At 43.6% G+C, this 19,906-nt stretch overlaps 3 protein-coding genes and 1 pseudogene across 5 annotated transcripts; 2 read left to right on the plus strand and 2 right to left on the minus strand.

Moving 5' to 3' along the window:
* Nucleotides 1-25: 25 nt before the first annotated feature.
* ppp3r1b (protein phosphatase 3 (formerly 2B), regulatory s1ubunit B, alpha isoform, b) lies at nt 26-4,232 on the minus strand. Of its 2 annotated transcripts, XM_086297223.1 has the most exons (5): nt 4,109-4,232; nt 3,779-3,952; nt 3,397-3,456; nt 3,053-3,237; nt 26-978 (listed from the first exon to the last, which is right to left on the minus strand). In XM_086297223.1, the coding sequence occupies exons 1-5, from the start codon at nt 4,131-4,133 to the stop codon at nt 931-933; spliced, it is 492 nt and encodes a 163-aa protein (XP_086153349.1). In that variant the 5' UTR covers nt 4,134-4,232; the 3' UTR covers nt 26-930. The 2 variants fall into 2 exon arrangements, with proteins under 2 accessions (XP_086153349.1, XP_086153350.1); XM_086297224.1 differs by lacking the exon at nt 3,397-3,456.
* On the plus strand, nt 1,241-11,021 carry LOC147328654 (E3 ubiquitin-protein ligase TRIM21-like). 2 transcript variants are annotated; one of them, XM_086297172.1, is made up of 2 exons: nt 1,241-3,272; nt 7,647-11,021. In XM_086297172.1, exon 2 carries the CDS (start codon nt 7,656-7,658, stop codon nt 9,285-9,287), a length of 1,632 nt encoding a protein of 543 aa, XP_086153298.1. In that variant the 5' UTR covers nt 1,241-3,272; nt 7,647-7,655; the 3' UTR covers nt 9,288-11,021. The 2 variants fall into 2 exon arrangements, with proteins under 2 accessions (XP_086153298.1, XP_086153297.1); XM_086297171.1 differs by lacking the exon at nt 1,241-3,272 and adding an exon at nt 4,061-5,452.
* A 188-nt stretch (nt 11,022-11,209) lies between these two features.
* LOC147328655 (uncharacterized) lies at nt 11,210-14,135 on the plus strand. Its single transcript, XM_086297215.1, has 2 exons — nt 11,210-11,658; nt 12,547-14,135. Exon 2 carries the CDS (start codon nt 12,556-12,558, stop codon nt 13,312-13,314), a length of 759 nt encoding a protein of 252 aa, XP_086153341.1. The 5' UTR covers nt 11,210-11,658; nt 12,547-12,555; the 3' UTR covers nt 13,315-14,135.
* Nucleotides 14,136-17,710: 3,575 nt separating this feature from the next.
* On the minus strand, nt 17,711-18,563 carry LOC147328656 (uncharacterized; annotated as a pseudogene).
* Nucleotides 18,564-19,906: the final 1,343 nt, after the last annotated feature.

Below are 19,906 nucleotides of genomic sequence, written 5' to 3' on the forward strand. Positions count from 1 at the left end.
TGTTCTAAAAATAACCAGCGAGAGGTGAAATCAAGGAGCCAATTTTATTTTTTGATGGTGCAAAACGTTTGGTGGACATCGTGGACATACAGCACTGCACTTCAGTCACACTGCTAGCATCGATGCAGCGATTCTGTACAGGAGAGACGGAGGAGATCGTCTGCAGCGATCAGGACGCAGGACGCAATGTGACGTAAAAAAAACAAAGCATGCAAACTCAAACAATCAAAAAATGATATGGCAACATGTGGCAATTGGTTGTATAGGAAGAGGGAGAAGTTTTAGGAGTGAGGGCGGCGAGTGCCACTGTTTCTGTGCCATATTGAATGATTTGGTTAATTTAAAATAATGCCAATAATGATTGAAGCTAAACCTGGGCGTTTCACTTGTCGACGACTAAACATAGGACAGAAAAGCAAACAGCAGCAGAAAGCTGGTGCAGTAAAGGCTGGGAGAGCAGCAAAAGTAGGAAACCCAGCATCTGGTGGTGTCCGTGACTTCAACACTTAAGGCCTTTGCCAGCAAAGGGTTTTGAATAAAGTAATAGAAATTATCAATTTATTTTCAGTTATTTAATTTTTCCAAATACTTTTGAGCCTGAAACGAAGGCATTGTGTTAAAATACTTTAGTTTCTCAGATTTTTATGCGGTCATTTTGTCCAACACACTGAATTAAAGATGAACGTGTGCACTTCACCTGCATCAGAGCTGTTTCATTTAAAATTCATTGTGGTAATGTACCAACATTAGAAAATTTGTCTCAATCCAAATATTCATGGACCAAACTGTAAGTCTGTCAGCTCACTAAAATAAAAACAAACACCTTCAGATCCTGAAGGATGCATAAAACAAACAGCCCGGTGGAGCTAACAGAGCGGCAGGAACAGCTGGATGACTCCTGTGAACGGACGAAGGATAAACAAGAGGCTGTCAGATGTCCACAACCATCGTTTTGTGAATGTCCAATCCTCCCGCCACCTGCAGGAGACAACAGGAAGTGATGTCACACACTGTTTTTTCTTGTTTTTAACTGAATCGACTCTGTAAACAGAGGAGGCCCCGAGAGCTCCGTGAACTAACAGAAAGATTTTAAAGGTAATTCTGTGTTGATCTGGGAGCCGATGAGGTGACTTCAGTTCTGTGGGCGTCAAACAGACCTGTGAGGGTTCTGGATTCGAAATGAGCTGAAGAGGTCCTGCTGGTGCTGTAGAGCAGCGGTCCCCAACCCCGGGCCACGGACCGGTACCGGGCCGCGAGAGCCGAGGCTCGGGTGAGAAGTTTATGGTTTTCAGGGTTTTATTGTGAACTTGGTTTCCCTGGGTCTTATTTTGAAAGAAATGTTTAAACGTTACCATAGCGACCAGCAGAGATGGGCAGTAACGCGTTACTGTAATCTGATTACTTTTTTCGAGTAACGAGTAAAGTAAGGGATTACTATTGCAAAAACGGTAATTCGATTACCGTTACTTTCCCGTAGGAACGCTGCGTTACTGCGTTACTAAAACCGTGATTTTTTTGCGAGAGTGTCTCATGACAGTGACGTAAGCGAGTGCGACGTTCGTGACAACAGCTGTGTGCAGATCAACAATGGATCACATATCGAGTGCAGAGAGAGTATGAGCGTGCAGCGTTTAAAGCGTGGAAGTACTGACCTTACTTTGAGTTTGATTCCATAAAAAGTGACAAAAACATTAGTGTCCGCTGTGCGTGGGAAGAAAACTTCTTTTTACAGAGAAAAAACCCTAAACTTCCAACAAGCACCGAGTAGCTACGACGTAATGGGAAACTCACAGAGAAACTCACGGATTCTTCCACTGACCGCGGCACACCTGCACCAGGGTAACCCTCCGCCTACCCCACTCCTGCTTTACAGGTGAAAATAGAGCAACAGGACCGCTGAGTCTTTAACTTTATTTATTTTCTGCTGTGTTTTACTTGCATCCATTTGAAAGACTGAGTGTAAACACAAAAAATATTTTATTTTATGTGCTGGAATGTGCATGAAATAGGTTTAAATGTTAAACTAATTTCTTCCAGTCAGAGAATGTTGCAGATAATTAAATGTTTGCTTGATGCATAAAGTTAAAAGATTAAAACTAATAAAACAAGTTTTAAAAAGAGACTTTTCCATTTGATTACATTTTGTATGATGATTATGTAGAAAAAGTAGAATTGGGCTGAAAGATCTATCACTTTATCACCTCTTCAGGTTGTAAATCGTGTTTTTAAAAAGTAACTAAGTAATTAATTACTTTTGAAAATAAGTAATCAGTAAAGTAACGGGATTACTTTTTTGGGGAAGTAATCAGTAATTAGTTACTGATTACTTTTTTCAAGTAACTTGAGCAACACTGGCGACCAGACAGCATTAAGGGCAGAGAGGAGGACGCTGCTAATAAAGTTACACAATCACACAGTGAATTCATGTTTATCATTATATTTACAGAACACCAGTTTCTGTCTCGGTTGAATCATTTTAATTTGTTGTGTTTGTCTGCGACACCTTAAAGGCCGGTCGGTGAAAATATTGTCAGACATAAACTGGTCAGTGGCACAAAAAAGGTTGGGGAGCGCTGAGTTAGATAATCCTGCAAGTACAGCTTCACGATGTTCTTCCCTAAGCGACCTTCTCGGGTCTTTACTGTTGGAGCTTTCTCAGAGTCAGTTTCTAACTTTTGATGCATGTTTTGAGCCGTGCTGGTCGCATGCACGCACACATGTGTTAGCACCATAACTCTGTCCTGGACCCAGTTTGCACTTCAACATCCTTTTTGACCTTTCATACAATAAATCTAGAAGTAATGGCCGTATCTGCAGCCCTCCTCCCTGCACATGAACTGAGATCAGCTGATTGAAGCCCAAATGTTTCATGTTTCTTTCTTTCTATTTGCTCCTCATTCAGGTAACTGAAGAACCTTTATAGCAGTTTTAAGTATAACACTTTACTGCATTACTAGGAAACGTAACGTGGTTGTAGCACAGATTACGGCGCGTTGCTTTGGTGCAGACTCCAGTTTGAGTCCAGGTGGTGAAACGAGTCACAAAAACTCACCGCGCAGAACTCCTCGAAGGAGATTCTGCCGTCTCCGTCTTTGTCGGCGCCGATGATAGTTTTGTCAACGATCTGCTGCAGCTGTGTGTCTTTCAGGTTGCTTCCCACCATCGTCTTTAGGACCTGGAAGAGTTCTCCATTGGAGATGTAACCGTCTTTGTCCATGTCGTAGATCCTAAAGGCAACTGAGGCCAAAGAAAATCACAGAGGAAATGTGAAGGTAAGTTTCAGTTCGATTCCATGTTATTTATGTAGCACACAATCAAAACAACAACATTCGCCTCAAGGTGTTTAAAAATCGAGCATAGTTTATGAACCATGATGGTTAAAGCTGAAGTGCTTACAACGCAGCCGCTGCTCCTTGTTTCCTTTCACGCTGAACTGAAAGACTCCTTCAATGAACTCTGTGGAAAAGGAAAATCATCACTGTTGTTGTTTAAGGCTGAAGAACAAGAAGATCAAAAGGTCTGAGATACGATCGTCTCCACGCAGAGACAAAACGCTCCGAGAACAAACCGAACGGCTCGGTGCCTGCTGGGTAATCCTGCACACGTTGTGTTCATCGATTAATTATATGACTCAGCGGATCAGAGATGATATAAATGTCAAACCTGGACTGAGTAACTGAATCATGAGGATATTATTGACTGTAACTGTATCTGTGTGATAGCGATGAGGCTGTAACGGCTGAGCTGCTGTTTGTCTTCTGTAAAAACTCTTTCGCACCTCTGAAGTCGACTTCCCCGTTTTCGTCGGTGTCGAATATATCGATGACTCGCTGCACGAGGGGGTTCTGCTGGAGCTCTGGCAGGGACATGAACTCCTCCACGCTCAGGGATCCGGAGTCATCCAGGTCGAGTTTCTTAAATCTCCTTCCCAGCCTCTTAATCTGATTAGCGTCTGAAATGAAACACAGAGAGAGAGAAGGTGGTTTCTAGAGGAGATCACATGACCAGAGGCTGTCTGTCAGCTCTACCAGCAGAGGACACGCCGCAGTTTAAACACCTGTCGTCCACCTGTGCCTCACTTCCTGCCTCTTCATCCTGTCAGACTTACCGGCTGCCTGCTTGGTGCTGCCCATGGCTGCTGGCTGGACTTCACGGCTGTAACGGCTGTGCTGCGGGAGCTCCCGGTGCCTCGCTCTAAGCCCTAACACCCGGTCATGTGACACATCTTTCAACAATAATCACTCTGCTGATGACCACGAACTGAGCGTGCTCAGAAGGAACAGGGCAGCCCGGCACTCCACGTCAGGAGATGATCTCACACACAAGAGCAAAGAAACTAGAACACTTTAAATAATCACATCTGATTAAATGCAGAAACTTTAACATGTCCTTTCTTTGGTCTCTGACTCTGAACGCCTCCACGATGGGACAGGCGTTGTTGTGCGTCTGCTGTGGTGAAACTGCAGCGGCCTGAAGGTGGACCACACGATGAACCAGAGATTTCACCACACACGCTTTAAAGAAAAGAAAAAAAGCAAACGTCCTTCACCGATATGTAGTTCTAACTATTAAAATATGTCCAAAGGTGTGACGATTACCTGTTTTTGAATTACTTGAACTGTACAGCTGATACCGTGAAAGTGTTCGACTCGTATATCCACTGATGAACGTATGAAGAGTCCCATATTACCTACATGTTGATGCTAGGCTCCTCTTTAAATAAACCTTTATTTAAAACTACATTGAACACGTGTGAATTCAGCTCACAGCAGAAACAAGCTGCAGCTCTACGTTACAGTCAGGACAAACCACATCAGGAGAAGTTTTGTTGTTTGTTTAAATCCTGAAGGCTCTGCATCACAGAACTGAGCTGAATATTTTGATTGGTGGGCTAGCTGAAGATGACGTGCTGCTTGGGGTCCAAGCCAGTGGGGGGTCCAGAGGGATAACATTCAGGCCTCAGCTGACCTGCATCCAGTGTTTGTTCTGATCCCATCGTCGCCATAAATTAACTCCATGTATTCACAAATCAGAAGGAGGAAACAAACTCTGACAAAAATTAAATGTTGGTTTAATAACAGCTCTGATCAGACTGCATTTGCTGGACATAGAAAAACCCGTTTACAGTACAAAGTTTGTGACCTCGAGGACAGAAAAATAAAATACTCTTTAAATCCAGATGGGCTGAGACCCTCATTAGTGTGTGATGGTTAACCATACAACACGCCTCACTCGTCCAGCCTGGGCGTGTTCTAATCCGACCTTTGCTCCTTGTTGATAAATATAAACCATAAAATCATAAAAAAAAGGGTGAGGAGGAAAGAAACCCTGTGAAAAGCTGCAGTCAAGTCCAGTTTGTCTCTAAACGAAGATTCACAGGAACGTCACACTGAGTCCATCACGTTCATATTCTGAGCCTCACAGCAGATTCTGTCCACTGGTGAGAACAGAGGTGAGTACAGACGATCGTGTTCGCACTGTTCGCACTGCAGGCAAGTCCAAACCAAACGTGAGTCCTCCTCTGTCTGTGGCAGACTGCTGGCTGACTCCTGGCATGGTAAGTGGTAAGTTATCCAGATATGGGCCAGGACTGGCATAGTTTGGTGTATGTGGCCCAGGCCCATAGAAAACAGGTCTGGCCCGGATCCGGCATCAAGCTGGCACTTCTGACTGACTGGTGTCGTGGCAGGGTGTATGTCAGCCAGATGTGGGCCAGGTCTGGCAATGATGGCACTATTTATGCTCCTATTTTAGTTAGAAGACCCAAATGCCATGTTGCAATACTATACTGCTATGGTAGCCAATGTTTCAAATGCAGGTTTGACAGGTTTGTGAGTGTACACTTTATCCAAAACCTAGAGATGGTTTTGCCACCAGGTGGCTGTAGCTCAGGAGGTAGAGCAGGTCACCTACTGATCGGCAGGTTAGTGGTTCAAGAGTATGAATGTAGTGAGGAAGCACTCAGTTTAGAGAAAGCGTGTGATTGGGTGAATGTGGCATGTTGTATAGAGCGCTTTGAGTGATCTGGGAGAGTAGAAAGGCGCTATAAAAGAATCAGTCCATTCACTGTCTGAACAGAGTTTCGTCATCTTCCTTATCACTATTATGTTCCGGCACATGTTGTTATTACTTGGATTGATTAAGGTACACATTAGGCTGACATCTGGGGCCAGAGCTGAAACTGTTCTGGGCCAGCACAGGACTGCCAGTGTGTCTGCAACTGGCCTTGTGCTGGCCCATGTGTGGGCCACCAAAGGGCCGTCATTCTTTGCCGTGTGTGGGCCAGATCCGGGCCATATTAATGAAACTACACTTGCAAGAACAGCAAAGGGCTCACGTACGAGGACAGGACACCTCTGGGTTCTTTAACAACATCAAACAACTCAGTGTTCCAACATCTGGAAGAGGCTGCAGAGTTCATGTTGTATGTGAATCCACTTGCCATAATAACCACAATGCATCTGTGATGTTTATTGGCTTAATGGTGGCCTCTCTCAGAGGCAGTGGTAAAACATTGTCAGATTATGAGAGACAAGCCTGGGCTGTATTATAGATCACAGTAAGTTAAAGTTTAACAGTTTAGCTTGTTATTATATATAGCTCTGGTTGTACCAGAGCGCTGTGCCTCCTTTTGCCACTAGGTGGCAGGTTCCTTAACATGTGGCTGTTTTTATAGGCAAGGTGTGTTCCTCGTGTAATCTGTCTGTGTTTAGGTTTCACTGGTTTTATTCACAGTCGTTTTTGAGTTGTTTCTATGTGTGCTAGCTGTAGGATGTTAGATGTCTCCCCTAACACACATTCACAGACGCTGAGTGAGGTCTGTGGTGTGTTTTTGATTCTGAAAGGATTTGGTGGAGCACTTTGGGACTTTGTTTTTATGTTATTTTTTTCTTCACCTGAGGGTTCTTATTGTTTGTGTGGTGCCATTGCCGGTAGGAGGAGAGGATCAGTGATGGTCACCCAAATACCCACATATGGCAAGAGCAGAGTTTTGCTGTTGCCTGAATCAAATACACAGAAACCAAGGATATGTTGTCTGGCAGTGACACCAATAGCAGGAACCCCCAACATCCTTCTCACACTGAGGAATTAGAGGACAGAGGACTGCTGAGACTCTTGGACCGTAATTGTATTAACAGACCTCTCTGCATTGAATCATATCTGTTATTAACCTCTGTCTCTCTTCCACAGCATGTCTTTATCCTGTCTTCCTTCTCTCACCCCAACCAATCACAGCAGATGGCCCCGCCCCTCCCTGAGCCTGGTTCTGCTGGAGGTTTCTTCCTGTTAAAAGGGAGTTTTTCCTTCCCACTGTCACCAAAGTGCTGCTCATAGGGGGTCATATGATTGTTGGGTTTTTCTCTGTATGGATTATTGTAGGGTCTACTGTACAATATAAAGCGCCTTGAGGCAACTGAAGTTAGGGAACTTGTGAGTTTTAAAGGGTACGATCATGAAACCGTTCCTGTAATAGAACAATCTGAGGACATAATGAGTAAGCACATGAAGTTGTCAGGATGGGCATCTGTCACATCTGTCAGAACTGCTACGTTATGACTACAACCCTAACACTTGTTCCTTACTTTTAAAATATGAAATGTAAACAAAATTTCAAATAAGATGCATTTCCTTTCTTTCTCCCTTAGAGTGAAGAAATGTCTGCAGCCACCAATCTACAGTCTGAAGATCAGTTTCTGTGCTCCATCTGTCTGGATGTGTTCACTGATCCAGTCACCACATCATGTGGACACAACTACTGCAAAAACTGCATCACTCAGAACTGGGATGTTAATGACAGCTGCCAGTGTCCCAAGTGTAACAAGGTGTTCAAGACAAGGCCTGAACTTCATGTTAACACTTTGCTGTCTGAGATGGTTGCTCAGAGACGTGAAGCTCAGCAGAAAGCCAGCAGCAGCAGCTCAGAGCAACAAGCTGCCAAACCAGGAGAAGTTCCCTGTGACGTCTGCACTGGAACCAGACTGAAGGCCCTGAAGTCCTGCCTGGTGTGTCTGACCTCCTACTGTCAGACTCACCTGGAGCCTCATCTGACAGCTACAAGTCTGAAAAGACATCAGCTGATTGAGCCTGTGGAGAACCTGGAAAGCAGGATGTGTAGGAAGCACGATAAACATCTGGAGCTGTTCTGTAAGACCGACCAGACATGTGTCTGCATGCTCTGCTCTGTTCTAGATCACAAGGCTCATGAGTTTGTTCCTCTGAGAGAAGAATACGAAGGAAAGAAGGCAGAGCTGGAGAAGACAGAGGCTGAGATTCAGCAGATGATCCAGAAGAGACGACTGAAGATTCAGGAGATCAAAGAGTCGGTGAAGATGAGGAAAGATGCTGCAGACAGACAGAAAGCAGAAGGTGTTCAGGTCCTCACGGCTCTGATGGAGTCTGTTGAGAGACGCCTGAAGGAGCTCATAAAGGAGATCGAAGACAAACAGGAAACTACAGAGAAACAGGCTGAAGGACTCATCAAAGATCTGGAACAGGAAATCTCTGAGCTGATGGAGAGAAGATCTGAGGTGGAGCAGCTCTCACACTCTGAAGACCACCTCCACCTCCTCCATAGCTTCTCCTCCCTGAAAGCTGCTCTAAGCACCAAGGACTGGACAGAGGTCAGAGTCCGTCCACCATCATATGAGGGGACTGTGGGGAGAGCTGTGGAGACACTCAGGAAAGACATGAAGAAGCTGTTTGAGGCTGCAGAGCTGAAGAGGGTCCAGCAGGATGCAGTGGACGTGACTCTGGATCCTGATACAGCAAATCCTTATCTCATCCTGTCTGACGATGGAAAACAAGTGAATCATGGTGATGTGAGGAAGAAACTTCCGGACAACCCAGAGAGATTTTCTTACTGTGTTTGTGTTTTAGCAGAGCAGAGTTTCTCTTCAGGCAGATTTTACTTTGAGGTTCAGGTTAAAGGAAAGACTGACTGGGACTTAGGAGTGTCCACAGAGTCGATCAACAGGAAGGGAAACATCAGACTGATTCCTCAAAATGGTTTCTGGACTGTGTGGCTGAGAAATGGAAGTGAGTACAGTGCTTGTGCCGCCCCTCCGGTCCGTCTCTGTCTCCGGTCTGGTCCTGAGAAGGTGGGGGTGTTTGTGGACTATGAGGAGGGTCTGGTCTCCTTCTATGACGTAGATGCTGCAGCTCTGATCTACTCGTTCACTGGCTGCTCCTTCACAGAGAAGCTCCACCCGTACTTCAGTCCTGGGCTTTATCAAGGTGTGAAAAACTCTGCACCACTGATCATCTGTCCTGTCAATCAAATTGAGTAACAACGTATTTGAATTGATGAGATGATTTATTTTCATTAAAGGGAATAAATAATCAGGTCCTGTTTGCATGCTTTTATTTTCTAAGCATTCTCATTACTAACAGTGTTTTTAACTGATGTCCTCCCTTAGAAGGGGCACCACATTGATGTAATACACTCAAAAAGCTACATGAAGAATTGTTTCGTTTCATAACATGTAACAATTCTCAAGAATAGTAACAAAAGGTAGCTGATGTCATAGCATGTCATTGTCTTCATGGTCTGCAGAAAATGATGTGTGTTAATTTTTTTTAGTGTAACTCATATCATGTAAAAATGTCTTATTTTGGGGTATTTTGTGTCTTTACCCACATAGCAAAATTGGTATGGCCTGGATCTGGCCCACGCAATGTGCTTACACATGGCCCAGACATGGCAAAGAATGACGGCCCTTTGGTGGCCCAGATCTGGTTTGCCAGATGTGGCCCATACATGGGGCAGCACAAGGCCAGTTGTAGACACACTGCTGGCCCTGTGCTGGCCTAGAACAGTTTCAGCTCTGGCCCCAGATGTCGGCCTAATGTGTACCTTAATTAAGCCATGTAATAAGAACATGTGCCGGAACATAATAGTGCAAAAGTAAGATGACGAAACTCTGTTCAGACAGTGAATGAACTGATTCTTATATAGCGCTTTTCTGGTCTCCCAGATTACTCAAATTGCTCTATATAACATGATATATTCTCAATCATACGCTATCTGTAAACTGAGTGCTTCCTAACTACATTCATACACATTCACACTCTTGACATGCAGCCTGGAGGATCACACAGAGATCGAACCACTAACCTTCTGAATCAGTGGGTGACCTTCTCTACCTCCTGAGCTACAGCCACCTGGTGGCAAACATGAGTAAACCCTCACTAGGTTTTGGATAAAGTGTACACTCACAAACCTGTCAAACCTGCGTTTGAAACATTGGCTACCATAGCAGTATAGTATTGCAACATGGCATTTGGGTCTTCTAACTAAAATAGGAAAATAGGAACATAAACAGTGCCATCATTGCCAGACCTGGCCCACATCTGGCTGACATACACCCTGCCATGACACCAGTCAGTCAGAAGTGCCAGCTTGATGCCGGATCCAGGGACGACCTGTTTTCTGTGAGCCTAGGCCACATACACCAAACCACAATCATGCCAGATGTGGCATGCTATCGCATAAACAGTGCTATCTACACCAGGCCTGGCCCATATCTGGATGACATACGTCTTATCATGCCAGAAGTCAGTCAGCAGTGCCGGCTTGATACCAGATCCGGGCCAGACCTGCCTGTTATGTGGGTATAAGCAGTTTTAGTATTTTAATGAAAACTGACAATATAGATTCAGTGAAATCTGAAAATATGTGATTGTAACAAACACGAACTGTTAAACAATGAATGGTGATGTTGAAATGTTGTAACATGGAGCGAACAATGATTTGAATAAAACCCTGGTTCACAGGATGACACACTGCTCCATTTCTAACCTCTGTCTCTCTTCCACAGCATGTCTTTATCCTGTCTTCCTTCTCTCACCCCAACCAATCACAGCAGATGGCCCCGCCCCTCCCTGAGCCTGGTTCTGCTGGAGGTTTCTTCCTGTTAAAAGGGAGTTTTTCCTTCCCACTGTCGCCAAAGTGCTGCTCATAGGGGGTCATATGATTGTTGAGTTTTTCTCTCTATGTATTATTATATTATATACTGTACAATACAAAGCGCCTTGAGGCGACTGTTGTTGTGATTTGGCGCTGTATAAATAAAATTGAATTGAATTGAGATGCTCTCAAACTTTCAGCTCACTGTGAATGCAGCACCAGGGTTCACAGATCCGATGCCATATTTGATACTTTTAGCTTTACTTTATAATAAATTCTGATTTTAGCTGTTTTCTGTGAAGAGCAGGAACTGATTGTAATTTTACCTTCTTCATTAACCCTGATGTGGTTCCTGTCTGTGTCCAGCAGAGGGCTGCAACAGTTTCAAGGAGAGTTTGAAGTGTGCACACAGCTCAACTTCCTCTGCAATAAAAACATGAATGACAGAAAGAGAGAAGCTTTGCAGAGGAAAGGATCAAAAACACTGCTGCTCGGGTTTGAGAAAACTGAAGGCGCACACACATTTTAAACTCCTGTTCCAGATGTGTGTACCTCTAATCATGTGTGAATGAAACAAGCCTAACATTGCAGGAGGAGGCGGAGCCACAAAGAGGAGAGTCAGCATCATTTTCCAGAAATGAAAGTTAAAGTTAGTGAGAGTAACAGCACAGCTGCAGTCACAGATCTGTGCATTTGTGAAGAAAATCAGACCGAATTCATCTCCTCTTTCTAAACAACTGACTCAAAAACTGGTGAGTACAGCTGATGACATTTAATGTTTAACATACAGCATTAACGCAAAACTTTTCTTTTTATTCATATTTTATTATATGTGTGTGGGGGTGCACAAGTATGTTATATATCTGTAAATTTGTATATCTTTTGACATGTTCCTGGAGTTATTAAAAAATACATGTAACAAATTGTAATGAAGGTGAATTTCTGATGAACAGGGCATAAACAATAAGAAAAAATGCAGACTCTTAGTTACTAAATAGTGGAAAGGAGGTGGGATTAAATAAGCTCATGCTTCTTCCTTCTCATTTTTGAACATGTAAATTAGTTATAATTATTATTGCTTTGTTTTCCTTTTTTTGTTTGTCTCTTTTTGACTATTTTAATGTTCAAAATAAAGATTCAGCACTATACAATTTCACACTGGCATGTCAGAATAATTCAAGTGGAGGCTTAAATTAAACTAGAATAATGTGATCAGCAGTAACATCAATTACATCTACAAGTGCATAATCAACAACACTGAATTAATTTCTTTCTAAAAATGTGTTTTTGACACTTTCACTTTAGTTTTCAGAGACGTCTGCTGCCTCAGTCTGACATGTGACAGTATCAAATCAAAGAAAATAAGTTCAATGTCTCCGAAAAGATTAAACTCATGTTGTGCCAAGTGCAGGTTACTATAATCAGGTCCGAACCTGCAGGAGGCAACAAACAGAGCCGTTTGAGGTGGGGCAGAGCTGAAAGACAGAGCAGCTTCAGAGTCACATTATTATATTCTGCACCTGTGGTGTCCTAGTTGTGTTTCCTATTGTTGCTGCTCAGACTTTGTTGCATTCCCAATGTAAACCACCAAATATGTTTAATTAGAGTTGAACTTTTAATGCTCTGACTTCTGTTCTCAGAGCGCAGACATGTCCGCTGCCAGCAATCTGCGAGCTGAAGATCAGTTTCTGTGCGCCATCTGTCTGGAGGTGTTCGTCGATCCAGTCACCACACCATGTGGCCACAACTTCTGCAAAAGATGCATCACTCAGCACTGGGATGTTAATATGTCCTGCTGCTGTCCCATGTGTAAGGAGACGTTCAACACGAGACCTCAGATGAAGGTCAACACTTTGCTTTCTGGCATAGTTTTTCAGCTCAAACGAGAAGCTCAGAAGAAAGTCAACAGCAGCAGCTCAGAGCAACAAGCTGCCAAACCGCAACTTCCCTGCAATGTCTTCACTGGAGCCAGACCAAAGGCCCTGAAGTCCTGCCGTGAGACACGCCTGGACCCTCGTCAACATCTGTACGGAGAGTTGGAAAGAGAGAGTGAGCTAGCGAGAGAGAGACAGCAAGATGTTTGGAGCGAGCTAGAAAGAGAGTGTGAGCTAGCGAGAGAGTTACAGGAAGAACAACGGCAGGATCTGTTGCTTGAGTTAGAACGAGAGAGTGAGCTAGCGAGAGAGTTACAGGAAGAACAACGGCAGGATCTGTTGCTTGAGCTAGAACGAGAGAGTGAGCTAGCGAGAGAGAGACAGCAAGATGTTTGGAGCGAGCTAGAAAGAGAGTGTGAGCTAGCGAGAGAGTTACAGGAAGAACAACGGCAGGATCTGTTGCTTGAGTTAGAACGAGAGAGTGAGCTAGCGAGAGAGAGACAGCAAGATCTATGGAGCGAGCTAGAGATGTAGAGAGACAGAGCAAATATATAGATAGAGTTGATTTAGATTTTCCAAAACCCTTTTATCAATAAAAACAGACAGCTAAAGATTTGAGAACAGAAGTAATAATCCAAACAAAAAAATATTTCTTTTTCAAGTGAATATTAAATCAACCACAATGTCTGTTTTTATCGAACATGTAAAGCCAAGGATGAAAGTCTGTAGAGTAAATAATCTCAATCTAAATAAAAAGTCAGAACTGCTTCTCCTGGAGCCCAAACACAGACTGTGATCTCCTGAAATCCAGGAAAGAGTGGAACACAGTTTCCCCTTTACAACATACTGGAGAATTTCATCATGGCTGGGATTTCAAACACCATGTAAAACCCTCCATTGTAGATTTCCAGCCTCTTTGGGTCTCCATGTATTCATCTGAAACCATTCCCAGATGGTCTCTCCATGCACTCTAAGAAATGAAATGTTATATTTACCTGGTGTTGGCTTTCACTGCAGTATAGTATCACTTCCTGTTCCTGATGCATTGCACAGTGGTGTTTTGTGTATGCCATTTAATTAAAAACTTTGTTGTTACACAGTGCAATGGTCAATTCCTTGATCCAATACAGACGCTCTGCTGAATCACCCACTAATTGTGTTCAAAGAATTCATTCATCAACTTAGAGCATCAAATCACAACAACAGTCGCCTCAAGGTGCTTTATATTGTAAGGTAGACCCTACAATAATAGATACAGAGAAAAACTCAACAATCATATGACCCCCTATGAGCAAGCACTTTGGTGACAGTGGGAAGGAAAAACTCCCTTTTAACAGGAAGAAACCTCCAGAACCAGGCTCAGGGAGGGGCGGGGCCATCTGCTGCGACCGGTTGGGGTGAGAGAAGGAAGACAGGATAAAGACATGCTGTGGAAGAGAGACTGTTAATAGGAAAATTGTACTTAGTAGTCAGTATAATCTTTTAATGATATAAGTTTGCATATGGTAGAATACTGCATGTAATCATTTGTGTGTAGAAGTATACAGTTGGTGGCATAGTGAAAGAATGTCTCATCCTAGGGGGCCTGTAACACTTCAAGGTGTTCTAGCGTCCACCCCCACATCCTGGGAGCATGGGAAGAGGTCGTACCTTGTTTTATTGTTTTATCGTAGCTATGTCTGTTTTAGTCTAAGTGCCTTTTGTTTAGATGAACTGCTGGACTTCTTCACTGTGTTATCTAGGGTGAACCATCTAGGGTGAGGGGGAGACTACCCTCTTTATGACCAAGGATGTTCTTTTTGTGCTGTTATATGACCCTTTGATCAGCAGGGCACCACACACACACACAAGCACCCACTGAAGTATAAATAAAGACCGGGGCAGTTTCTCAGTGCGAGTCTCAGTCTGGAGGCTGCCCTTGCTAGCAAGAAGTTCTGTGTGTTTCTCTTCTCTGAGTCTTTACTGAAGAAGTGTTTTAGAGTATATTTCCTTAACAGAGACAGAGGTTAATAAAAAGTAACAAGTATGACAAGTATGATTCAGTGCAGAGAGGTCTATTAACACATGAGGTATGTCGCAATTAAGGGGCCAAATCATTTGAAGGTCGATTATGCCACAGCCGGGCGACAAAGGCTGTCCCAATTCAAAGACTGCTCCAAATGCGGCCGACAAATCCATCTTTCATTTCCCTGAATTTGAAGGATGGGTCAGGTGTATCCTTCTTGGCCCAACCCATCCCAGAATTCATAGCGCGGCCCAGCCAATTCCAGTTTCCAACAATGGCGGCAGCTACTTAGCTTTAATATTACTCTTATTAATCTTTCTGGGTCACAAAATAAACTTTTATGATATTTTCAGGTGAGAATGTAGCTGTGTAAACTTCTAATATCTGCTCAATTTATTAAGATGTCACATGTTTGCAAAAGTGCTCCGACATTTTCTGAGACGTCTGTTACTCACCAGCTCGATATCTGACCGGGAGGTCGAGGCTCACTAGAGCCAGTGAGAACAGCAGATTCCCAGCACATCGTTTTCAGACCCATGCGGTCTTTCGCTACTCAGGTTAAACATGATATATATATTATTGTTTGGCTTTTTTCAATACCATGTTTTATTTGTTCCTGAGTCAAAAGGGCTTGGCTGAGATTAAAGTTATAGTTTTTTATCCATGCATTTTCTTCCGCTTATCCGAGGCACTGGACCCCCAATGTACAGGCAGCAACGCGAGGAGATACTAGAATACCCACCCCAGCCCGCCACCTCTCACCGGGGGCAAATCCAGACTAAGACAGAGTCCAGCCGCTCTCTGGGAGACTGGTTCCAACGCCATGCGTTGAGGCGAGCCCGAATATATCTAGCCAGTACCTCTCAACCTCACACACTAACTCAGGTTCCTTCCCTAACAGAGAGGTGACATTCCATGTTGCTGCCCGGCACATGATGCATCGGACCCCTACGGCACCTCCTGTGGGTGGTGGGCCTGCAGGAGGATGGGTCGATGTCCCCTTTTCGGGCTGTGCCTAGTGGGCCCCATGGACTAAGGCCTGGCCACCAGACGCTCACCCTCAGGCACCCAACCAGGGCTTGGCTCCATGGTGGGGCCCCAGTAACCCTATCCCAGGCAGGGTGAACTGTTCCCTCATTTTCATATAAGGGTCTTCTGAATCGCTCTTTGTCTGTTCCTCTCCTAGGACCAATTTGCCATGGGAGACCCTACCAGGGGCAGAAACCCCGGACAACATAGCCCCTGGGATCCCTGGGACACACAAACCCCACCACCACGATAAGGTAGCGATTCGCGGAGGGAATAAACACTGAATAAACGTCAAACAGAAAACTGAATAAACAGAAGCATGTCCTATTATATTTTAAATAGCAAAGAGCAGATGGCTGAGTTTATTAAACTCCATGAACACACTTGATGACACAAATCTGAAGGGTAGACCCTCCCATTTCACAGCCTCGCAGTTCTGGCCTTCTTGGCCTTTAAAGGACTCGGCCCACGTAGACTGCGAAGGCCGTGTCCAATATAGGAGAAATCTGTTCTCTCTTTTTAGTCCCTGTCAGTACTCTTGCTGCAGCATTTTGTATTAACTGGAAATATACTGTTAAAAATGACTCCAAGGTTCCTCACAGTGTTACTGGAGGCCAAGGTAATGCCATCCAGAGTAAGAATCTGCTTAGATACCATATTTCTAAGATTTTCAGGGCCGAGTACAATAACCTCAGTTTTATCTGAATTAAGAAGCAGAAAGTTAGCGGCCATCCAGGTCTTTATGTCTTTAAGACATTCCTGCAGTTTAACTCATTGGTGTGTGTTATCTGGCTTCATGGACAGATAGAGCTGGGTGTCATCTGCATACTGCACTACTGCCAGCTTGAAGGCCTGTGGTACATAGCTGATTATTAGAGATAGGTTGATCATATTTAAGATCGAAGAATTAATTAATGGCAGGACTTCTTTGAGCAGTTTTGTAGGAATGGGGTCTAAAAGACACATTGATGGTTTGGAGGAAGTAATTATTGAAGTTAACTCAGAAAGATCAATTGGAGAGAAAGCGTCTAAATGAACATCAAAGGTACTGAAAGTAGCTGTAGATACATCTGTGAGATGATTATGAGTAATATTTTTCTCTAATGATTGTGAAGGTTCTCAGTCATCCAGGTCATCGTAGTCTAAGGAGCTTGGAAAGAAAAGCGTCTGGTTGGCTCAACAGAGCTCTGACTGTTTGTCAGCCTGGCTACAGAGCTGAAGAGAAACCTGGGGTTGTTCTTATTTTCTTCAATCAGTGATGAATAGTAAGATGTTCTGGCTTTAAAAGTAACAAACTATTTCTCCAGGCTAAATGATGATCCTCTAAATTTGTGACACGCCATTTCCTCTCCAGCTTACGAGTCATCTGCTTTAGGCTACGAGTTTGAGAATTATACCACGGAGTCAGGTACTTCTGATTTGAACATTTCTTTTTCAGAGGAACAGATTTGTACGCAGTTAAGTGAAATTATTAACAAGATAATTGACCTCTGCTGGAGTAGCATTCAGGTACTGAAGAAGATAATCCCCTGCACCTCCATTTAAACTAACATAATCATCCTGCTGCAACCAGGTTTCTGTAAGGCAGAGTAAATCAATTTGTTGATCAATTATTAAGTCATGTACTAACAGAGACTTGGAGGAGAGAGACCTGATATTTAATAATCCACATTTCACTGTGTTACTCTTTGGTTCAGATGTGGATACTGTATTGTTCTTTCTTTGTGATTGTTTATGTTTAAGTTGTTTGTTGCTGGTTTTTAGTTTGTTCTTTGTCTGTTTGGAAGCTGACACAGTCTCTATGGAGATGGGTTTTTGGGGGGGTAGCAGGAGGAGAGAAGCTGCAGAGAGGCGTGTAAGACTGCAGCTCTGCTTCCTGGTCCCAACTCTGGATAGTCATATTTTGGGGGGTTTAATAAATTTGTCCATGTTTCTAGAAATGAGAGCTGCTCCATCCAAAGTGGGATGGATGCCGTCTCTCCTAACAAGACCAGGTTTCCTCCAGAAGGTTTGCCAATTATCTATGAAGCCCACATCGTTTCTGGGACACCACTCAGACAGCCAGCAGTTTAAGGAGAACATGCAGCTAAACATGTCACTCCTGGTCTGATTGGGGAGGGGACCAGAGAAAACTACAGAGTCCGACATTGTTTTAGCAAAGTTGCACACCGATTCAATATTGATTTTAGTGGCCTCCGATTGGCGTAACCGGGTGTCATTACTGCCGACGTGAATTATGATCTTACTGAATTTACGTTTACCCTTAGCCAGCAGTTTTAAATTTCCTTCAATGTCGCCTGCTCTGGCCCCTGGAAGACAATTGACTATGGTTGCCAGTGTGTCTAGCTTCACATGTCTGAGAACAGAATCGCCAATTACCAGAGTTTGACCCCCGGCGGGTGTGTCGCCGAGTGGGGAAAAACGGTTAGACACATGAACGGGTTGGTGGTGTACCTGGGGCTTCTGTTTAGGACTATGCTTCCTCCTCACTGTCACCCAGCCGACCTGTTTTCCTGGCTGCTCGGGACAATCTGCTGGGGGACAGCTAGCGGGGCCCACGCTACCTTCGGCTACAGGGGCCTGATTAGCTACATGCTTATCAAGTCTACAATTCAGGGATCCTGGCCTTTAGAGCTGAAAATAGGCTACATTTATTACAAGTATCATTACTGCTAAAACATGGCGAGGAGTAACTAACCATCTGACACAATGAGCAGGAAAGTGTAGGCAGGACAGGTGAAGAGGCCATGCTGCTAGCGAGTCGGCTACGAGCTAAGCTAAGCTAGCAAATTCATAAAGACACAGTAAATAATTCAGTTCAATTCAATGTTATTTATATGGAGCCAAATCACAACAACGGTCACCTCAATGCGCTTTATATTGTAAGGTAGACCCTACAATAATAGATACTGTGAACATAATTAGTGGGGGAATCAACAGGGAGTGTACTTTGGATAAAGCATGTGAAGATTAGACTATGAAATAAGACATTATCGGCTGCTATAACTGATCATCATATATTGCCTTATAGGTTGGAGAACATTGAGAACACTGTTTAATTGGTTTAAATTTGATTTGACAGATCAAGGTTATTTTGTGTCATTCATTAACTATCATTTTGAACGCATAAAGGTTACACCTGGGGTTCCTCAGGGTTCTGTTCTTGCACCGCTTTTGTTTAATGTCGAGATGCCTGCTTTAGCTGGGATTATGAAGCATTATGTCATCCGGGGAAGGGTGGCTTTTCGGAGTTTGTCTTGTTTTGCATGAGTTGCTGTGTTTTTGTTCTTTTGGTTTTTGCATGCTTGTTTTTATCGTGACACGCCTGTTTGACTTGTTTAACGGACTCTAGCGCTAACCAATTAGGACAAGCCTGGCAGGCACCTAAGACCAATAACGGGGGCCTGGCAGGAGAGATGAATTCAAATTCTCGTTGCCCCTTGCCAGGGTTGTTTTAATGTTTCTCTCATTCCTCCGGCTGTATCTTCCTACTTTAATTAATGTATTCTGTAAATCCAGCAGTAAAGCTGTGTCTTGAGTTTCATGGAGACCTGCCGGGGAGTCCTCCATTTTGGATCCTATTGCTGCCTCCCTCACACACGTCATCATGACAATCATATTACAAAAGCTTTGAAATGGTTGCACTGGCTTCCTGTATGTAAAAGAACTGATTTGGAAATACTGTTAATGGGTCATGATCACTAAACAGTCTTGGGCCTCAACACGTTGCTAACTTACTTGAGGGCTATGAGGCTTCGAAGCCTCTTAGTTCCTCGGGAACAGGCTTACTTAATATTCCAGGAGCTCGGACCAAACAAGGTGAGACAGCATTTAGTGTTTATGCTTCCCTCAAACCTGCAGTGTGTGGAATCTATTAGCTTTTAAAATCAGGGCTGAAATCTTTGTCTTTTTGTAGCTTTTATGTTAAATTTTAACTTAAACTTTTAAATGATTGCATTCTTGATTTTAATGTTTTCCTTTTCTATATATTTGGGATTGTTCTGTCTTTGTGAAGCACGCTGAATTGCTTTTGTATGTGTTATATAAATAAAGCTGAGTTTGTCCGATGGATTTTCTTCGATCAGTGATGAA

This window comes from Aulonocara sp. 'chitande type north' Nkhata Bay, linkage group LG6 (genome assembly GCF_057382095.1).
Source record: "Aulonocara sp. 'chitande type north' Nkhata Bay isolate Kocher_YH1m ecotype deep benthic linkage group LG6, A_spYH_male_GT1.1, whole genome shotgun sequence".
Classification (NCBI taxonomy): Eukaryota; Metazoa; Chordata; class Actinopteri; order Cichliformes; family Cichlidae; genus Aulonocara; species Aulonocara sp. 'chitande type north' Nkhata Bay.

Excerpts from the sequence above, each read along its gene's own strand:
- ppp3r1b (XM_086297223.1), bottom strand. The coding sequence starts at position 4,133 with ATGGGCAGCACCAAGCAGGCAGCCG. Across the intron at positions 3,953-4,108 it reads CAGCACCAAGCAGGCAGCCG|ACGCTAATCAGATTAAGAGG; the intron begins GTAAGTCTGACA and ends GTTTCATTTCAG. Across the intron at positions 3,457-3,778 it reads CGGGGAAGTCGACTTCAGAG|AGTTCATTGAAGGAGTCTTT; the intron begins GTGCGAAAGAGT and ends CCTTTTCCACAG.
- LOC147328654 (XM_086297172.1), top strand. The coding sequence starts at position 7,656 with ATGTCTGCAGCCACCAATCTACAGTCTGAAGATCAGTTTCTGTGCTCC.
- LOC147328655 (XM_086297215.1), top strand. The coding sequence starts at position 12,556 with ATGTCCGCTGCCAGCAATCTGCGAGCTGAAGATCAGTTTCTGTGCGCC.